The sequence below is a fragment of the Acomys russatus genome, chromosome 23, assembly GCF_903995435.1.
Source record: "Acomys russatus chromosome 23, mAcoRus1.1, whole genome shotgun sequence".
Lineage (NCBI taxonomy): Eukaryota > Metazoa > Chordata > Mammalia > Rodentia > Muridae > Acomys > Acomys russatus.
The window spans coordinates 46180356-46200958 of NC_067159.1; the positions used below are offsets into that span (position 1 = coordinate 46180356).

Below are 20603 nucleotides of genomic sequence, written 5' to 3' on the forward strand. Positions count from 1 at the left end.
GGGTAGCTTTTCCCTTGCTCACTTTCTATCTGAGATCACTTACTCTGTGGAAAGCTACACTCCACATGATTGGTCCCCAAAGAGATCTGTATGGCAAGGCAGTGATGCCTCCTGCCCACAGGCTCCTTGGGTATAAATTCGCTAGTCTCATTCTGACTACAATTATGTCAGAGACCCAAGGCATAGCTACCCATGGAATCCATAGCTATCCCACAGTTTCTGCCCTACAGAAATAGCAGTAGAGTAAGTGTTTCTTATTTTTAACCCATTTACATTGGGGAAATTATATGATGCAAGAACTAAGTCAACATCAGGAAAGCTATACAGATGGATAGCAAGACTTATTTTCTGTGTTTCTGTAACCTGCATCTCACCTGGTTATCCTTCTCCTTTGCTATGCAGGAATATTTGAGTTTTATGAGTTCACGTTTGGTGGCTCCAATATTCTCTTGGGCAGCTAGAGTCTTGTTCAGAAGGTCTTTAAATGTGCCTGTTCCTGAAGTGATCCTTCCTACTTTTTTCTATAACAGTTTCCAGGCTTCAGGTCTCACATGGAGGCCTTCCTTTAGCACATTTGAAGGTGACTTTTATATACGTGGAATGTGGGATAGAGATCAAGCTTTGATCTTTTGTTTGTGGACAGCCAGTTTTCCCAGCACTTTTTTTTTTTTAAGACGAAAAAGAATGAGTAGAAAGGAACAAAATTCAGCAGGGCATGGTAGAACATGCCTGTAATCCCAGCACTTGAGGAGGCAGAGGCAGGCAAATCTCTGTGAGTTTGAGAAAGCCTGTCTCAAAAACAAAACAAAAGAAAAAGAAAGAAAGAAAGAAAACGCGGAGCCTTTTATTTTATTTTTTTATTCTAGCACCCATTGGTAATCAACTGAAATGAATTGTTACTATGCCCATATATATCCAATTAGCCTTTGAACACTTGAACATTGGCAATCTAATTGTTCCTGGCTCTGAGTTGTCTCCTGCCATAGATCTCATTTGTATAGGTGGTGCCTGTTTCATGGATCAATATGAAAACGAGCCAGAGCACTGTGATCTTTCCTTTTGGAAAGTGTTTGTAATAAAATAGAAAAAAAGAAGAGGAAAAGCACATAGAAGTCACTGGCTGATACGCACCTCCCAGCATGAGTTCTATGGCTTGCAAAGAATTTCCAGGGCAAGGAGGCTGTCTAGCGATACGGAGCTGGCTACGCGATAGCCCATGGGGGAAGAATAAACCCAGCAGCCTTGTCTCGCCATTACAGATGGAGTGGTCCCAACCACTTATGATGGATTAGGCTCCAATATCAGGCAGTTTAAAAAGAATCATTCTGTGAAACAGAGGGAAAATATATCTTAGATATAATTGCTCGCTGTTCAGAGTGTACTGCCGTTTAGATGGACTTTCTTTTACTTGGCTGGCAGAGAAGTCATGTTCTCAACAGAATAATTTTGCAAACTGTGGTCTCCAACGGTAATTGTGTCTCCTTTCTTCGGCCAAACTTCTTAAAAGAGTCAGCAATACAGGCTGTTCTCCATGCTTCCTTCACATGGACACTGTTAACCCTTCAGCAGCCGTGTCCAAACACACAGGAGTGACTGTTCAGTGTCAGATTGCATCACTCTCAGATCTCTTCTTTAGCAATGCTTTTTGCTTGTTTGTTGTTTTGTTGCGTTTTTTGTTTGTTTGTTTGTTTATTCCCTTGCAACTCTGCTCCTCCGCTTTCTTTGTGTATTCCCAGCTCTCCTCCGATATAAGTCTTTATTTTGTTTTCTCGTCTCTGGATAATCATCATTTTGAGCCTCTTCCTGCTCGCTGTGTTATTCCTGTGGATGGTAAGCATCCTGTTGTCAGTACTGCATATGCTGCATTGCTCTGGTGATTATAGCCATTTCTGTGAGACAGCTTTTGCAAAAACAATCTGAGCTGGATTCAAGTTTGCCAGTGTTATGTCAATGTATGTTTTAATTCATTGTTTCTTTAGGAAAATATTAGCCCCGGGTCACACGGGGAAGAAAGCAGTGAGGAGATCTAGTTATTACTCATGTAAACATCACCAAACCATATCTGACCCACTTTCAGATGCCCCCTGCCTCAGCCAGGGTAGCCCAACATGCCAGTGGCTTGCGTAGCAATGCTTTCTTGCTGTCTGCGAGCTGCGAGCTGCCTGTGTCTGCCCCATGCCCTCTGCATGCTAAGCCCCAGGCTGCCCGTGTCTGCCCCATGCCATCTGCATGATAAGTCCCAGGCTTACAAAGAGCCTTTTTGAGTCATGGCGTGTTGTGGCCTCTAAGAACAGTTTGATGAATGTCATGTCCTCACTGTTTCTCTTTGCGCTAAACAAGTCACACAGAGACTCCCGACATTAGTAGGACGGATGGTAATTTTCTTCCCACACTAGGGAAGGAAGGTCCCTGTACAGTCCACGCATGATCCATGGCAAGCCTCACAGAAGTAGCACAAGGAAGTGCAAGTGTTACATAGAGGTAAACAGTAAATATTTTTAACACAAACTAGCATGCCATTTTTTCACATATTAACATTTGAAAATGGGATAGTTCTTCAAAGACACTGACAAACTGCATATTCTTGTTGAATTTTTTTTTTTAGAAATAAAATATGTAGGTCATCAACAGCATGTTAAATTTAATGAAACTTTGTAAGGTTTGAATCAAAATGAATTTTCCTTTTATTTCCAAATGTGTGGATAGTTTCGTATTGAACGGTAATAAACCCAGAGAGATGAGTTTGAAGTCTGTGGGTTTCAGATTTGCGAGTGCTGACTTAAGCCTCCTGCAGCTTACTTATTTTGATGAGGACAGTCAAAGACAACTATAAAAGCATTTGGAAAAAGTTGAACAAGAGAAATGTATGGAATGGAAAAATCAGAGAAATGATCAATGAAATAGAATAGAAACTTTGGGGGAAAAGCTATACCTAAGCATGGTACCACAAATCAAAAGAGGGAGTGGCACTGTGCATATTCATTTATGTATATAAGGTACATATATAGATATAAATAGAGATTATACAGATGCACATGCAGATACACATACAGATACAGATGCAGATACACATGAAGATAAAGATAGAGATACAGATGCAGATACAGCTACAGATGCAGATACAGAGCTGTGTGATGGCTGACTCAGTATATAGGCAGAAACACAAATCTAAGCTCCTCTTATGTCTTATGATGATGAGAATCTAGTTGGATTAGAGATCCAAATAGAAAAGACAAAAAATGTACATCATTGAAGAATGTAGGAATAAAGTTTTCAATATATTTCACACCTATTGGAATAGTCACATTTTAAGCACTCAGTGTTCACCTAAGCTTAGCCATACCATTGAAACTCCTCTGCTTAACTTAGCTGCCTCATCTGTCAAAGGAGAATCCTGATACATGACCAAAGTTAGTGGTTGTGATGACAAATCACACACACACACACACACACACACACACACACACACACACACACAGTGTCTAACACATGTTATTATATCCAGAATCATGTGACAACCAATCAGTTAGATACTAATATAGATATGCCTATGAATCTGTCAATAAAATCGTACTATTTGTTAAGTTAGATTCTGCTCAGATACTCTTGATCATGATTTACTGTTCTGTATATGTGACCTTATATTACATAAAAAGTTGTCTAAGCAGGATCTATACCTGGTAGCTACTGAAAACATTTTGTGTCCTTAATTAAAGGCAGAATAAATTAATAAAATATTTTTTAAAAGGTAAGAAGTTGCTGCTTCCTTGTAACTCAAGAAAGAGCAGTAATGTTCTAATGCTTGCTTATGTTGTTCACTTTGCTCTTTTTATTGATTAAAGAAGGAATAATAAATATGCACAAATACAAGCTCAGAGAGAACCCGTCATGTTCTTTCAAATCGGCATTGCTGGCGATCTTCCTTTGTGTGCCCTCACAGCTGTATTCCCTCCTCGAGCTCTATACTGGCCTCAGATTGACGCCTCCAGTGTCCATGTGCTGACCGCCCTCTTCCTGGTCAAGCTGCAGACCGTCTGGCTCCAGCCCTCCCAGACCCTCCTTGCTAAAATGCCTTCTCCTTTGTTCTCCAGCTTCGCTGCCATGTCCTTTGTGAGCTTGGACCATAGCTCCCTTCTGAGTTACAAGCTGTTTCAGTCCCTCGAGCGTTTCCAGTTTGATTTCTGTTACTGTGATCGGCACCATGACCAAAAGCAACCTGGAAAGGATAGAGCTTGTTTAATACACAGGTTTTAGTCCCATCATCAAAGGAAGCCAAGCAGGAGCTTGAAGCAGTAACCATGGAGACGTGCCACTGGCTGGCTTGGTTTCTGAGGCTTGCTCAACTCGCTTTCTTATGCAACCCAGGCCCACCCCTCCTGCTACATCAGTTAATAACTAAGAAAATGCCCCCTCACATGCCCATAGGCCAAGCTGGTCGAGGTAATTCCTCGACTAGGTTTCCTCTGCCCACGTGACTGTGGGTTGTGCCAGGGTGACAGCCGGACATATCTATGACAGAAGACAAGACCTGAGTCTGTCTTACAACAGCAGCCAGTGCTATTCAGAACAGACACCAAGTCCTTATATAATTGAACAAATAAATTAACATGAATGGGTATTAAGCTGCTTTCAAAGAAGGTAGTCTCAAGACGACTGTATGCTAACATCCACGTCAAGTAGATATGAAAGCTGTAGATATTTTTATAACATCCTGTTGTTTATCAGTTTATAAGGACAGAGACGACAATGTCTTCAAAAAAAGTGTCTGTTAGGTGTTAAGCTTTCATTTAGTTATTCTTGACTACCTGAATGAATTCATTCTAATGTGATGCCATAGGATATGTGCCTATTCTACAATTTTCCCCCAAATAAAATTAAGATAAAAGAGATAGAAATTAATTATAGTTGATTTTATATATATATATATATATATATATATATATATATATATATATATATATATATATATATATATGATGCTACAAGAGCAATGTAATGTATACATATTTTCTGTTGTATTTTTCTTACAAGGGACCTGCTGGTTTACCTGGAGAAGTAGGGGTAACTGGAAGCATTGGTGAAAAGGTAACTCATCTTGTTGTTTTGTTTTATACTAACAACTCCGGACTAACTTCATCTTTCCTATGGCATTTTATGTGGGTTGACCAGAAGGCACTTACCATGCTGATAGGGGAATAGACCTGGCGGGTTAGACACGCTAATCACTTTTCCGTGTGTGCACACATCTACAACAAAACATCAGAGGCCAAGAAACAGTCCGCAAAAACACAGCAGCTGCTTGGGCATTCCCCATATCCATTTGCCCTAATTAACGGAGTGCCCTGGGCATGAGGGACCATTCAACCAGTAGCCCATAGGCTCAAATGACAGCCACAGCTTGAAGGAGGTTCTTGCTTTCTTATATTGCTGAGCCCATCACCTGGCAGTAATCCAACCCAGCAGTGGTCATGGTAGCCTTGAGTCTAGGGGGAAAGGCCATGGGGCTCAGCCTGAAAACAGCTTTCCCTGGTCTAACCCGTTCAAGCTATAAGAAGAACCTGCCTGTCCCCGATACCAAGGAAATTGCCAAGTGATGGGTTTAGGAAAGAGCAGACCATCTTCATCCTCTGTCTCCTCAGCAAGGAGGAGGCGCTGATTGGTCCTGTTGTCTTTCTGAATATTTGCTTTTGCTCTGTGTTTCTTTTATTGTGTTTCCTATCACTACATTTGCCTGTCTCTCCAATGTTGCTTGTTCTGATTTTTTTACTCCCTGTCTGCCCTCATTTTATTTCTTAATCATCAATACTTTTAGCTTGAACAGCTTTTTAATTCTTACCTTATTCTGTAAGCATCCTAGCTCATTCATCTCCTTAAGGGGATATAACTGATATTTCTAGGTCTTTCTCCTTGCATTTAAGTATCCAATTTGCTTTTGAATTGTTCTATCGTGGTCTGTTTCCTCTCTTCTGAGTAATAATGGAGACTGAGAGCTCAAGATAAAATCACCCACTAAGAACACTTTCACATTAAACCCGAAGGGATATCCCAACAAATACAAAAATATTTACACAGAAACACAAGAAAATGGAAAGGCAAGGCAATGTGACTCCCACAAAAGTTAACAAGTCCTCAATAGCAGAGTCCAAAAATAATGAAGTGGTTGAAATGCTAAGCAAACCTTTCAAAAGTTTACTTTTTAAAAATGGCCAGTGACCTCAACAAAGAGTCAAACAAAGAGACAAATGGGGTAAGAAAGTCAACTCAAGATTTAGAGATGAAATTTAGTAAGAAAGATGAGAAATTTAGTAAACAGATAGGTTCTGGAGGAGAAACACAGGAACTTTGGAAATGAACAGCACCATAAATAAAGAATTTAAACTATAGAAACCTCACTACTAAATTAAGCAGAAGAAAGGTTTTTCAGGGATTGATGACTAAGGAATGAGCACATTCAGACAGAAAAAAAGGAAAGGAAAAAAGTATCCTCAGTGTAGAAAATGAGCCAAACTGTAAACTAAAGGCACACACACACACAAAAAATCAACTTTGATGAAGCCGTGCAGAAAAATATTCCAAATGCAGGGAACGATCGATGTGTGCATCCAAGAGACATTTAGGACCTTGAATAGGCATTAAAAAATAAAACTATATCACTTGTAAGTGATGGCTGGAAATGGAGATCACCATGGTAAGAGACATAAGCCAGGTGTGAACCATTACATGGTTTCTCCTGTATGTGGAATTTACTGAGAGGAAAAGGGTTATAACCCCTAGGGTTATAGACAAAAAAAAGGGGGGGAGAGGAAACACAAGATATGGTAAGTGAGTGCATGCATACAATCAAGGTATGCTGCATGCACTCTGGAAAGTAACGATGAAAATTATTACTTTGTACAATTAATATGTCTAGTAAAAGAAAAACATATTCAAAATAGAACATATTACTCTACTAGATCTCTTAAATATGTTGAAATTGACTAACGATGTGTCTGCTTCTAATTTTTAAAGGGTACAATACCCTTCTGGTTCTAAAGACATAATCTAAAAGGCAAATATGAAAGGGACAGTATAGAAGCATGACAAGAAAAAAAAAAAACCATGTAATTCTACTTTTAACTTCTATTGGAAGCAATTTTGAATAGGAAAAATAAGCTTCCAGCTTACTTTCCTCTTCCCTCCAAGTCATTTGCTAAACACCTGCCCTGTGTTCTGTCTCACAGCTTACCTCATCCAGCATATTCCCTTCCGTCCCAGGCTTTTATACATAAACAAACTGCTGGAGACTACCAGGATGAGACCTGCCAAGCAGTGACCATACGGTGGGGGAGGAGGTCCCCTTCTGTCACAGACCTAGGGGAGGGGGAGAGGGTGAAGGAGGGGATAGCAATTGAGATGTAATCTGAATCAACTACTTAAATAAAAAAAATTTTTTAAACTGCTGGAGTCTTTCCCTTTCCGCCACCACCAGTCCCTGCTCAGGAAGTGTCTCCACATGTCTCCAGTCTTTCCTGACTTCCTTCCTCCCTGGAGTGAGACTAAGTCCTAACGAGATTACAATTCAATTTTTCTCTAATTACTTCATCTCTACTAAGAACACATCTATAGTAACTTGATAGCAGAATGTGAGTTTAACGTTGTAAATATTATCTTCTTAATATATGCTTACTGATTTTAATATAACAAAATACAGAGGGCATTCGATTAAAAATCAAACGTATTTGTTGGTTTTTTTTTTTTTTCTCCTTATTTGGATATTATTCGATAAACTAAGACTTTGACAAAAGGCAAAGAATTTTAATGTGACTACATTTACTCTTAACTTTCCGTTGAAGAGTTGATTCTCACGGCCCTCTAGAATAAGGTCTGCAGCTTTTCACTAAGGCCCACAGACTAAGGAAATGATTTCTTCAATTATTCTAGGGATTAGCTCATTTTTCAATCTGCTTCATGTTTTCAGGAATTTCATACTCTGTAGTCACTTGTAAAAATCATAAGAATTCTCACTTCTAAAAACCTTGGCAGACTTTGTGCTTTTTAGAAGATCTCATTTATCCATAATTTTGATCTACATTTTGATAAGACAGCAAACAAGAGAACTTTGTTATATTTGGAGATTTGCAGCCACAGGGTTAAAAATGCAAACTCTGTGTGTTTCATAGGTATTAGACATGAAGAAAATGTGTTCATACAAGTTCTAATTCTGATGGTTTCTTTTTCTATCCTTAGCTTAACCATCATTAACATGACTCAATCCCCCCCATCTCTCTCTCTCTCTCTCTCTCTCTCTCTCTCTCTCTCTCTCTCTCTCTCTCTCTCTCTCTCCTCTTTATTGTTTTAAAAGGGAGAGCGTGGAAGTCCAGGCCCACTTGGTCCTCAGGGAGAAAAAGGTGTCATGGTAAGAGTTCAAGAATCTAAAAATTTAAGTGAAAATTTTATTTCATAATAAATTTCCATTGCATTTTTCCTCTTAGCTATTTTATATCCTAAAATGATGTTCTATGGTACCAAAGCTATAAAAACACTTAAAAAATAAACTGCCTTAGTTAAAAAAAATATTCTATAGTTCTTGGAGAATAATTAAATGACTATAAATTAGCCATACTGGAATAAAAAGGAAATTCCATTAAAATTCTGCATTTTATTGTGTGAAAGTTCATATTACACATGTCCTCATGTACTCTTTCCCCAGTTTTTGGCCATGAGGTAAGTCTTGGCACATAAGAGTTTCCGCACCAAAAATGTGTGCTATTCTTTTATATCTTCAAGATAATGACAGCTGATAAGTTTCACATCTGGGTTGTATTTATTAGCTTATTAAATGGCTTATGAGTGTTATAGGAAATTAAAAGGATGATTCATATCAATTTTTGAATTTCCCTTTTAGAAAATATAATAATGGTGGCACATGGCACTATCTACAGATTCATTCCACATTTACTCTTTATTTTTAATTTCTGCATCATCAGAAGAGCATGAGATTATTTTTAGCAGCTTTAGTGGGAACAGGTAGTAAACTCAACTCATAAACTAATTGAAGTCAAGAATCTTTTCCTCCTACGATATCTTTAGAATTAAGTGTTAGTACCACGATGAAAATGTTCTTTCTAAAAGTCAGTGGACTTAATTGTGGAATGCCCTGACATCTTTGAAAAGTTTGCAATTCATAGTACGCATCACAATGTACAGTTCATACATATGATGGCATCACCTATAGAAAGAGGAAATGAAGGTGATCCTGGCACAGTGTTACACACGATGCCACCTAGTGACTTTCTTCTCCAAGCAAGGACCCAATAAATGATGTGCAGCTTCTTTGGAAATACATCTTAATTTCTATGATCCTACTGTAGAACATTTCCTAGACTCCGTGGATCTTTGGTAGGAAAAGGCAATCTTATCAAACTGGTTGTTGTTGTTGCTGCTGCTACCATTAGTGGTTTACTGTTTTTTTTTTTCCTTAAAGGAAAATGATTAATTTTATGTTTTTTTCATATTTAATTTAAATAATAGGGTTACCCAGGTCCTCCTGGGGCTCCAGGACCCATGGGCCCACTGGGATTACCTGTAAGTATAGACAGTCTTTGCTATCCTTTCTTGAATGCCCACTTTAATTTAAACACATTGCTTTATTGTGCCATCTGTTTGAGTTTCATGTCAAATCAGTCATGTGTAAGGCACTGGAGATTGTTTCTCTCCAAAACTCTATGAGTGTCCTGAAATATTTTGTGGTGCCTTAAGCTTCCTTACCCACACAATGTATAAAGACCAACTTCAGTTCTCTAGCCTAAACTGTAAAGAAAAAATAATAACTTTTCTTTTGTAAGAAAACAAAATCAGTAACCAAAAATACAGCTAAGAACAAAGGAATTAACAAAACATGAGTAGACATTTTAACATATTTTTCTTTAAACTTTGAAAATGTTTTCAAACAAACAGTTAACACTCATAGGAAATGTGCTTTTGGTAAGTAAAACTTGAGCTTTGAATATATTCCATCTGCTGTTTTCAGAAAGATAATTAAATCTTGCCCCTGAAGAGAGAACATTCACTTGTCAAAGCTTGACAGTTATTGTGAACACAAGTCTGAGGAAATTCAGCCTCTGTGGTGTCTGGGCAGAATTTCTCTTTCCAGAAATCACTTATATTATGTCTCATGATGCTTTCGTCCTATAACGTGGGCTGTTCATAGACACTATTGACTTCTAAAACAAAAATGACTACAGCATGGTTGTCCATCTCTTCACTCACATAAAAGGATGAGTTAACTTGATAGCCTAAAATTCGGTCTATATTTATCTACCTAAAGTTCGTAACTAAACAGATGACAAGGCTTGTTTAATGCGTTTCAGTGTGCCAGGGTCAGGGTACCTCTCTATGATTGTGTAGTCAGAGAGGGTCCAAAGGCAGCCAACCAACATTGGGTATTGTCATTACTCTTGTGACAAAAAGGAAAGACCGGGTAGCCAAAGATACCACACACTTGGTCTGCGGGATATGGAATAATCAGTCTCAAGCTGACCAGGAAAGTCCCAGCTGGCTAGCTTGCATAGTGTTGGAATGTGCCATATGGGTTACTGATGGAGAAAACAAGCGAAGTTCTTAACCAGGGCTAGTCTCAGCATGCCACGTTACCAAACTAGCAGGCAGACTACGCTATCAGGCAATCATGCTATGGTGATTACTGGGGAACCAACTGCTTTCTGGTTGCATTTGAGGCCTGCTGTCAGGAGGGATCGCATGTCTTGTATTGTAAACCTGGTTAGAAAGCCCAAAGCTGTGAAGAGCACATGCCCTAGTGAGTTACCCCCTATTGTTGTATGGCTAAATGCTCATAGTGCCAGGAATTTCCTTCTATATGTTTAAGTTTGTAGCCATAACTTCATGCTGTATTCTAGTAACTGTTTAGAAGAGACTGTAATATATCTTTAAACCTGACTTTAAAACAGCACCTGATACTTTTGATACATTAAATTATAGTCATTTCTGACATTTTTCATAGGCTCAGAAAATATACAAATTTTATACATGGTGTTACAGTATATACCTTTAATAATAGCAAAGCCATAGCCATTGTTTCTTTGAATGACCAGGCATATTGTGCTGGTTTGACTGGCCAAGTGGAGCTCTCCCTGTTCCATTGCTTGTGTTCATTTATCCTGAAAACTATTTGTCTAGTGAATCCTAATCCCCTCCAATTCATTTCACCCAGAAATAGCACTTGTCCAGAGGGGTGAAACATTTTGACAGCAGAACACTGGGGAGGGACACATGGTATTGATTCATTAAAATTTATTTGTAGGAAGACTAATGAATTCCATTTTTAAAAGTCCATCATTTAAACACATGCCACATAATAAAGGCATAGCTACTATTCTGGTAATAATCTGTGAGTTTGATATCTGAGTTTTTAATTTTTCAACATATAGGGTCTTGTTGGGGCAAGAGGTGTACCTGGGAGTCCGGGCCCTAAAGGACAAAGAGTAAGTAACACAAAAGTATGGTAACTCAAGAGGTCCACCTCACATTGATGTGTTTGACACCTTCCAGAATCGAGCATATATGTTGTCAGATTTTTGCTGTTTTTATTCTATTAGATGAAACATATAGCAACTGAAATATAACTAATAATTTGTACTTATAAAACTCCCCATCTTTACTTCCGTCCTGTTGGGTCATTATAAATGTTAAGATCTTTAAGTAAACTATATTTCCATTCACAACAGATTTACATACCATGAAAAATTATTTTAAAAAAAAATCAAACAATAGAAAATAGAATAAAGATACCTGGGATGAATTAGTATTTATCTATTATAGATCAAAGGTATTTTTATCATTTTGTCTAATAATTAATATGCAGAACTATGTATAAAAATATTTATCTCCCAAGTTGTCTCGTAAGCATTAACTATTTTTTTATATGCGTTGAGCCACCACTTACATGCTTGACACATATACACTTCATGTGTATTATCTCATTTAATGCTCAGAGCCACCACAAGAAGGCGTGGCATTATATTACAGACATTATGACCAAGGGAAGCAGGGCTCAAGGAAAATATAGGACAATATATGTCCTCCAAAGCCAGTGTTTATCTGATGCCACATGGGATATTAAGGGTCACTTTTCCTCGTCTGCATGTGTGGCTTGAGTTGTATTTTGTGTGTTGCCTGTCCACTTGGCTTAATTTTAGAGCTGGTGAAGAATTTTTTTTTTTAGTTCCAAAATCATGATCTCTAACCAACAAAGATCTTTAAAAGTAAAGAGTAATAAAGTTAAAAAAGCAGCGCAGCTCCCCAGCTGTGAACCTGAGAGGAGCACTGCGAACCCCAGCTTAAGGACAACCTTGATTTTATGTCTTGTGTGAGGACTGAAGAGAGAGCTTTCTCTTTCCTATTATTTATTTTATGGAAACTATTTTCCTTCTCGGTGTTTAGAATTGCTGTCTACAAACATCAGTGATAGCTGATCCATTTTAGCTTAAATAAATTTAAAACTAAGGGAGAAGTGATCTGAACTCCAACTGTCATTTGCTGCTTACCTCTGGCCAGGACTCAGTTCTCGGTGAGGTCAAATGTGTTTATTCAGTCTAGTGTGAGTCATGGCAGGAAACTCAAACAGTTCATGGCAGGTGGATTGAAAAAAAAAAAAAAGCTTAGCTGAACATTTTTCTAGTGAGTGGTTTAGGTCTCATTGATTCTCAGGCAAGTCTGTGTCCCGTGGTACATGCCGAGCCACTTCAGTGGCCTCAGAAATGCTTTTCCAAGTTCATTTGCTCTGCACTTTTCCAACTTCACTCTGATCATGTGTGGCTTCCTGCTTCCCTGACTTGTCACTTTGTCCTCCGCTGTCACATCTCCAAGGTATTCAGTATTTTTCAGATACAGTTTCCTGACTCTCTCTAAGTGGCTCCATGCAATTTTAAACCATGTTGTTCAGTAGTTTTTCCAAAAGGAAACTTTGTTAGGGGAGGAGGAGGGTGCCTTTATTCACTAGAAGAATATTATAGGCAGCTAGTGGACATTATACAAATATGCCTATATTTGTATATATATTTGTCATTGGTTAAAAGCATTTGCTGCTCAGTCATGCGAACCAAAGCTGTGTTGTCAGCACCTGTGTCAGCACACACATCAAGAAGCTCACAACTGCCAGTACTTTCAGCTCCAGTGTATCCAATGTTCTCCTCTGGCCTCCACAAACATTGTACACACACACAACACACGCACACACACACACACACACACACACACACACACACACACACTGTTGATCTGTCCTAGTGAGCTAAGTGGGAAAGGTGTCTGGCTCAAGATGTTGCTCCCACCCAGTGATGCCACTGCAGAAGCTGAGGGGATCAATTATTCTAACACATCTGTCATCACCTTGGGTGACAAGGCCCTGGAGAGAAACTCTGCTCTTAAATATAGGTGCTCTGCACCCACACAGAGGGATTGTAATGCTTCTTCACTCTTCCTATTTGGCCTGGGATTTATAATGCTCTCAAATGGCCATAAACAGCATGAATGGTAGGACCACTCCTGGGAGATTCTGCCTACAGACAACTCACCATAGATCTACCTACATGATTTCTTACCATTTATAGAAAGACTACACTTATGTAGTAACTCAAAGGACTTTGTGTCAACTACCCCTCAGGTTTCAGACCACAGTAGACTTTCCCCTTTTTGTGACTTATGGTCTAGAAACTGGAGAAAAACCATGGAATACCAAAATCCACCAAGTGGAATGAAAATTAAAGCAGGCCACAATGCCAGCATCTAAAAAGTAAGCTAAGCATAATAGTATCATGAAAATGTTTCTAACTCGCGATGGGACAATTGTATATCCATTCTTCTTACAAAGCTGCAAAGGGTAACAGATAAGCATTAAAAGGTAGCCATAAACATACTAAATTATATATACATCCCCTTTATATTTAAAACATCACTCATCTTGGCCTTTTTCTAGCTGACATGTTTAGCTAGAGAACAGTTAAGTGAAGAGAAGTTATTTGATATACTAAAACTACTTCATGCAATTCACAGAATCATTTCTTTTGTATAGATGATATAAGGTAGCCGATTTGCTACTCTAGTGCTAGAAGGTGGTGACTTGGCCTGATGGGCAACTAGAACTCAGCATAACCTGAGCCAGGGCCTCTCCCATACACAGTGGACATGGTGAGGATAAGTGATATAAGGAACCCTTTAGTATCTGGCCAGAATTTCCTTCTGTGTCCAGTGGTCCAACAGGAGAAGTGATACAAGCAAAGCAGATCTTGCCTACTCAGTTGGCCATGAATTAAGTCTCTGTTCACAAGACCCCTTTAAGTTCCACACTCTCTCTCTAGAGCAGTGGTATAGAGAGGCAGGCAGCTGATGGAGTTGGTTCTGACACCGTGCTACTTATGGCTGAGATGGGGGTAGATGGCCAACTATGTTAGAAATATGCAGCACTTTAAAATTTTCTCTGGAAAAGGGAAGCCTATGTGTTCACAAGCACTCTGCTAGTTGGCCACTTTGAGGAAATGCACATCGTTTTAAGGTAAAGCACCTTTAGCAGTATTTGTATTTAGGCTCAGTGCTAGGCATGAACTAAAGCACCTCAAGTGATAAAATTTTTTTCTCCACTCTGTAAAAGGTTTATAGCAGAAATCTTTCCCTCAAGATTCCTGACAGTGTTAATTTTGTTCAGTGAATCACTTGGTTCCAGTTGTGTAAAGAAAGGGCCAGAAAAAGATGGCTTGGCATCTTTAGTTAGGCATGTGAGTGGGCTAAAAATTAACAGGAGCCATACAAAGATCCAGACCTGGCTTCAGAAACATATACATGTACTGAGTCCATCTGCCCTGTGAGTACAGCTATCTCCTTCATCCATAGACACTTGGCTTATCATAATTTATCACAGAGGTCATAGAAGTGGGTTTAGGGTTCTCATAAAAGTCTTCCTAAGTAACCCAAGCATGCAGTACATGTTAATGGTTTAGATGATTGTGAGTTTCTTCTTTGAATTTTAATATTTTTATGAAATGGGAGGCCCATAGCCTGACACCCAATGCGTTCTGGGTTAAGTTGCTCACTCATGAGTCTGGCTAACTCTTTAATATACTCACATATATTTCAAACCTGAAGTATGCTTTTCTTTAATAGAGTTGAGATGCTCGACTCTCACTCTGGCTTTGGAACCCTTTCCCAGCCCACCGTGGCCAGATTTGACATTCCTAACAGCATAGAGGACAGTCTTGGTATTCTGTTTATGCAGCATTCATGTTCTCTCCCATAAAATGGGAGATCCATGAGACACTTGCAAGCTGTTACCTTTTAATATTATGCCAAATTATGTGCCTGTTGCAACACTGGGTGTCTAATTCTTTATACCTTGTCCTGAAGTTTATGTTGTCTTAGAGGTCAGATCAGTAGTGTGCATTAGCCAATGGAATATGTCGACCATCTGAGGGAAACCTATTATACTGACAGGCTGTGCCTTCAGTTCATCAGCTCACCCTTGCCTGAAGCATTGGCCCATACCAGCCTTCCTTAGAACAGAGCTCTCAAACCCTCACATGGCGACTTTTGCCTTTTAACCTTAATGTGCCCTCCTGACTTACACTTTTATTTTTACACTGTATGTAGTTATCTTTATCATCGTAAGCACAGAAATAAATATCTCTCAGTAAGTGAAATGTTAAATGTAAACAAGCAAGCAAACAAACCAAAAACCAAGAGTAGTTTAATGATGAACTGTATGCTCATGCTAGAGGCCCTGAGTTTAGCACTAGGATAATAATAATAATAATAATGATAACAACAATAATAATCACTGTGAAACATTCTTGCATGAAAGCATTTTAATGTAAAACCCTACACAAATGAGTAGCTGCATAGCTTTCACGTTATGGGGAGCATGGAGCAGCAGATCCTCGTGGGTGGTGAGTGATCCCTCCAAATCCTTAGAGTGTGCCTGGGAATATGGTTAACCCAGGAATCCAGCCTGGAGAGGCCTATGGTAGCAAACAGCTTTTCATGAGAAAATTCTGGACCTCAGCTGGGATACAAAGGTACTCGAGGCAACACAGGGGCCCCTTCAACTCAGCCCTTGACAGGGGAGATTGTGTAATTGCTCTGCATGGAAACCTCCTGCTTTCCCATCACCAACTAGTTCAACTGTGAATCCCAGCCTTGCTTTCTTAGCACTTCTCTACATGCGGCCAGTAGCCTGACCAAGCAAAGTCTCATCCTTTTTTTTAGGGGGTGGGGAGGGTTGACTTTTCAAGTCAGGGTTTCTCTCTATAGCCTTGGGCTGTCCTGGAATTGCTTTGTAGGCCAGGCTGTCCTCAAACTCACAGAGATCTGCCTGCCTCTGCCTCCTCAAGTGTTGGCGTTACAGGCATGGGCTAAATCTCATCCTTTAGGCATCTTCACTCTTCCTCATACTTTCCCTCTGTCTGCTTCTGCTTATAAGTCCATGAGGCTGACCTCTCACATCCCAGATGCTGCCTCCATTGCTGGAACAAATGTGGCAGGTCTGCCTCCCTGTGGACTCCTCCTCTTGGTCCCTTACATGACCATCTCTCCCTTGAATTATTTACCCTTTGTATGACTTAACTTTGTATTCCATAAGTTCTGTGATGAAGAAACTCACAATTATGTGACCAAACAGCAATTACTATCTCTTCTCTACAGTAGGTATTTGTGGACAGGGTATGGAACTAAGTTCCTTGCATGACCTGAGATATTTATGCTTTTAAAAAGTAAGACTTCTTGCTGTATGAGAGCAGCTGGCTCTTCTCTGAAGATAATGATTGAACTAATATTGAGAAGATTTGCCCATAAATAGGCTTCCTGTCCCCATTCTGTGCCCCTGCTGTCTTCCAGTGGCTGCTTCCCAGTGTACACATAGTAAGTGCAGTTTCCCGAACATTCATTTTCTAAAAATGCAAAGAGAGAAGGGCAATTCTGCAATAACGAAACATGAGAAGACTGCCTAGGCAAACAAGCCAGGCACTTTTAAGTTAACTTAGAGTTGTTTTAAGACAAAATCCCAGAGGACTACTGAGTAAAGAAAATAAATAAATAAATAAACCAAATAAGCAAATAATCAACTTAGGCTATAAACACCTCAGCAACTCTTCTGGCTGTTCTTGTACTCATCTAACTTACCCTGTGGCATAAAGTCCTCCAAACATGGACTTGATTATTACTTGTTTTTAAAAGGAACAGTTCACATTAACAACAGGATCTTTTCCTTCTACCTGTAGGGACCTCGAGGACCAGATGGCCTCCCAGGGGACCAAGGGGGACATGGTGCCAAGGTACCTGCTGATTCCCCATTTCATATGCAGATAAATTTGACAGAGCCACTGTGTTCTGAATATGTAAATAATGATGTGTTTTATTCTACTGCATGGTTTTTAACACATACCAGCCGTGTTTTCTTTTTAACATTGAGCTCTGTACTTGATGTCTTGTTTTCTGTGCGGTACCATGTTAGACCGTGCCTCAAATTCTGAACAATCCATCTGATATTGATATTTTGCTAGGGTGAAAAGGGAGACCAAGGAAGAAGAGGGCTTCCTGGTCTTGCTGTAAGTAATAAAGCATGTCTCCTTTAGTATGAACCTTTTTATCTACCTATTTTACATGTTCTTCCTTGTGCTATTTTGAGAAGACGCTATATATGACCTAAGCATTTTTCCCCACATGTAGGGTAAGACTGGAAGCCCTGGGGAGAGGGGAGTTCAAGGAAAACCAGTAAGTTTTTGTCTTTAATGTGTTATTGTTGTTAATAATTGAGCTGATATGATACTTGTCACTTTCACTTCATATTCATCATGGTTAATTTTTGTCTAAAACTCCTTTCGAGATAAATGCTATGATGCACAACTGTAATAGGGTGTGATAAAGAGTGTACAAGAAGCTTCCAGAACCTCCCACTAGTTTCATTCTGCCTCCCCTGAGTGCTGTTTTTTTCCTTTTCAATGCAAAGCCAAGTACATCTTATATTGCTTTAATGGTTTTTAGCATTTTATAATGCTAGATGTTTTCCTGCTGATCAACATCTTACCAGAATTGTACAGCTTTTCCACTGAGCACTGACAATTTCTGTGATGTCATCATGAAAAAGAAATATTGACAGATCCATATGCACACATATGCACACAAATGAGCACACAGCTTACATGTATAAGTATTTTAATTGCTTTCACTCTGAATCACAATGTTAATGACATTTTAATTTGTCATACAAATATATTATGCCTTAAATTTAAATCATTTGATCATTTAAATGGATTAAAGTTGAAGAGACAGAGAAGGCCAGTGATTGTCACTAAGGACAGTGTTTGCTTGTTCCTATTTGAAATCTGCTGCCCCCTGCCTGTTGTTTTCCATAATAGCAATGTATTTGACGGAGGTCAAATCTAAAACACCAGAAATTTAAAAGAGAGAAAGACTGTCCTGAGAAAGAGCTGTGTTTGCCCTTTATCATTAACCGAACGCATTCCCAAAGAACACCCCTGGGTCTTCATATTCATTGTGTGGGGTTATTATTGTGTCAGTGTCAGCAGGACTTCTGTAGATGTTGGCCACTCTGCTACATTGCATGCAAGGCTAAGCTTAACTCCATTCATCTAATTTTTATAACATGAGGCCCACAGAAACAGAACTATCCATTCTGTATGTTGTTGACCTTCTTAGAATTTTACCTTCATTTTCTGCTTAGAAAAATAGGACATTTCCTAATCCCATGAAATGTACTAGGATGATCGTTCTGCATCAGTTCTACAGCACAGGAGTCCTGTGGACTCCTGGAAGGGAAAGCTACCTTAAAAGATATCATAGCTTCGACAGAAAGTGATGGGTTTATAATGGCTGTTGCGGCTTATGAAACTCTTTGCCTGCACTGATTACTCCTTAAAGGCAATTTCAGGGAAGCAAGGAACATTTCATTGGAAAGGCAAAATGAGCCCCCAAAATTCACACTATCTTACAGAGTAATCTTACAGTCTCTAGTCCTTTAGGTACTGTCAAAAAATAGGCAATACTCTATAACACAAACATATACTAGAGATCAGACTGCTTTTCTTGTATGCTCCTAAAAACAGCAAGTCCTTGGTTTAATAGGTCGCCTATCTATTTAGAACAGATTGATAACATCTATAAAAACATCCTCCTTCTCCAACCCCTCCTGCTCTTGTCCCTTCTCCTTCCCTTTCCTCCTCCTCCCTCTCCTCCTCCCCTGCCCCTCCTCCTCCTCCTCTTCCTCCTCCTCCTCCTCATCTTTCTTTAGTAGAGATTGACCCAGGGCCTAAGGGCATGCTCTATCACTGATCTACCCCACTCCAAACAAAACCAAGAACTGTCAGAATTATAAAAAACAAAAATTAAGTGAACCCAACAATGCACACGGTACCTTAATAATCTTGATAACTAGGAAAGGTGTGCTTGCTATGGACCAACACTGTTCCCATCCACCTGTTGATGTGATCCAGCTGTCAAATCAGAAGGAAAGACCACGATCAAATAGCCTTGTGGAGTCGTGGAGACCGGGAGGCTGTTTGGATTAGCTAAATCATGAAGACTATAACTTTGCATGTGTTACTGAGTTTTTAACGAAAGCATCCTACCAATCCATGAGATGGGTGTGCAGAGCTCTCTCTGTTCAGCTGAGTGTGGTGATGCACACCTGTAATCCCAGCACTCTAGGAGGCAGAGGCAGGCATTTCTCTGTGAGCTTGATGTCAGCCTGGTCTACAAAGCGGGTACAGGGCAGTCAAGGCTACATAGAAAAACCCTATCCTGAATATAAAAACAAAAACTCTATTCTTGTATGTCTCTGATTTTCCATTTGATTCTTTCTAGTTTTGCTTCATGTAGTTTGAGATTCTATTATAATTGTGATTATTTTTTCTTCTAGTGATGCTGTTTTGGAAATGGCAGTATTTAATATGAGCATCAGTCTTGCTGGCCTTCATAGGCTTGCCACTTTCCCAGTTGTTCTTCTTGTCATTTTTTTAACCCATCTGTGTCTTGCTATTTAACTTGAACACACTGTAGTTGGATCTTGCTGTCTAGTCTGATAATACCTGCCTTTTAAATTAGAGCATTTAGTCCATTTCTATTTAGTCTAATAGCTATGACTGGACCTAGGCTTTCTATTTTGTGCTTTTCTTTATTTTGCTCAATGCCTTCTGTCTTAAAAATTATATCTTAACTTACCTATTAACTTTTGATTTGTACTCCTCAATATTAATTTAAGTAGTTATTCTAGGTCAGGATCAGCAAACTTTTCCCATAAAATACCAGGAAAGAAGCATTTATGTTGCAGAATATATATGTAAAATTTAAAGCCATATAGGACAATTTTTAACATGCTGTCTTTATACTGTGGTTATTGTATGTATTACATCTATGTGTATTATGAAACCTCATTGTAAACAAAGCTTTTGTCTGAATAGTAGCACAATTTTATTTGCTTTAATATAAATTAGCTGTGTGCTTCAGAGCTTGATGCGAGGAGACAGGCCTTCTATCCGTCTTCTTGTTTGTCATTTCTAGTGATCTTCCCTCCTCCTTGAAGGTTTGAATATCTGAATGCGGTC

At 39.2% G+C, this 20603-nt stretch overlaps 1 protein-coding gene across 1 annotated transcript in view; it reads left to right on the plus strand.

Annotated features, from left to right (window-relative positions):
• The window catches only part of Col24a1 (collagen type XXIV alpha 1 chain), a 266714-nt gene that overhangs the window by 144932 nt on the left and 101179 nt on the right, over positions 1-20603 (plus strand). Inside the window, exons 25-31 of the mRNA XM_051165699.1 lie at positions 5032-5085; positions 8342-8395; positions 9511-9564; positions 11427-11480; positions 17262-17315; positions 17544-17588; positions 17710-17754. Coding sequence (XP_051021656.1) covers positions 5032-5085; positions 8342-8395; positions 9511-9564; positions 11427-11480; positions 17262-17315; positions 17544-17588; positions 17710-17754 — 360 coding nt within the window. The remainder of the gene's footprint in view (positions 1-5031; positions 5086-8341; positions 8396-9510; positions 9565-11426; positions 11481-17261; positions 17316-17543; positions 17589-17709; positions 17755-20603) is intronic.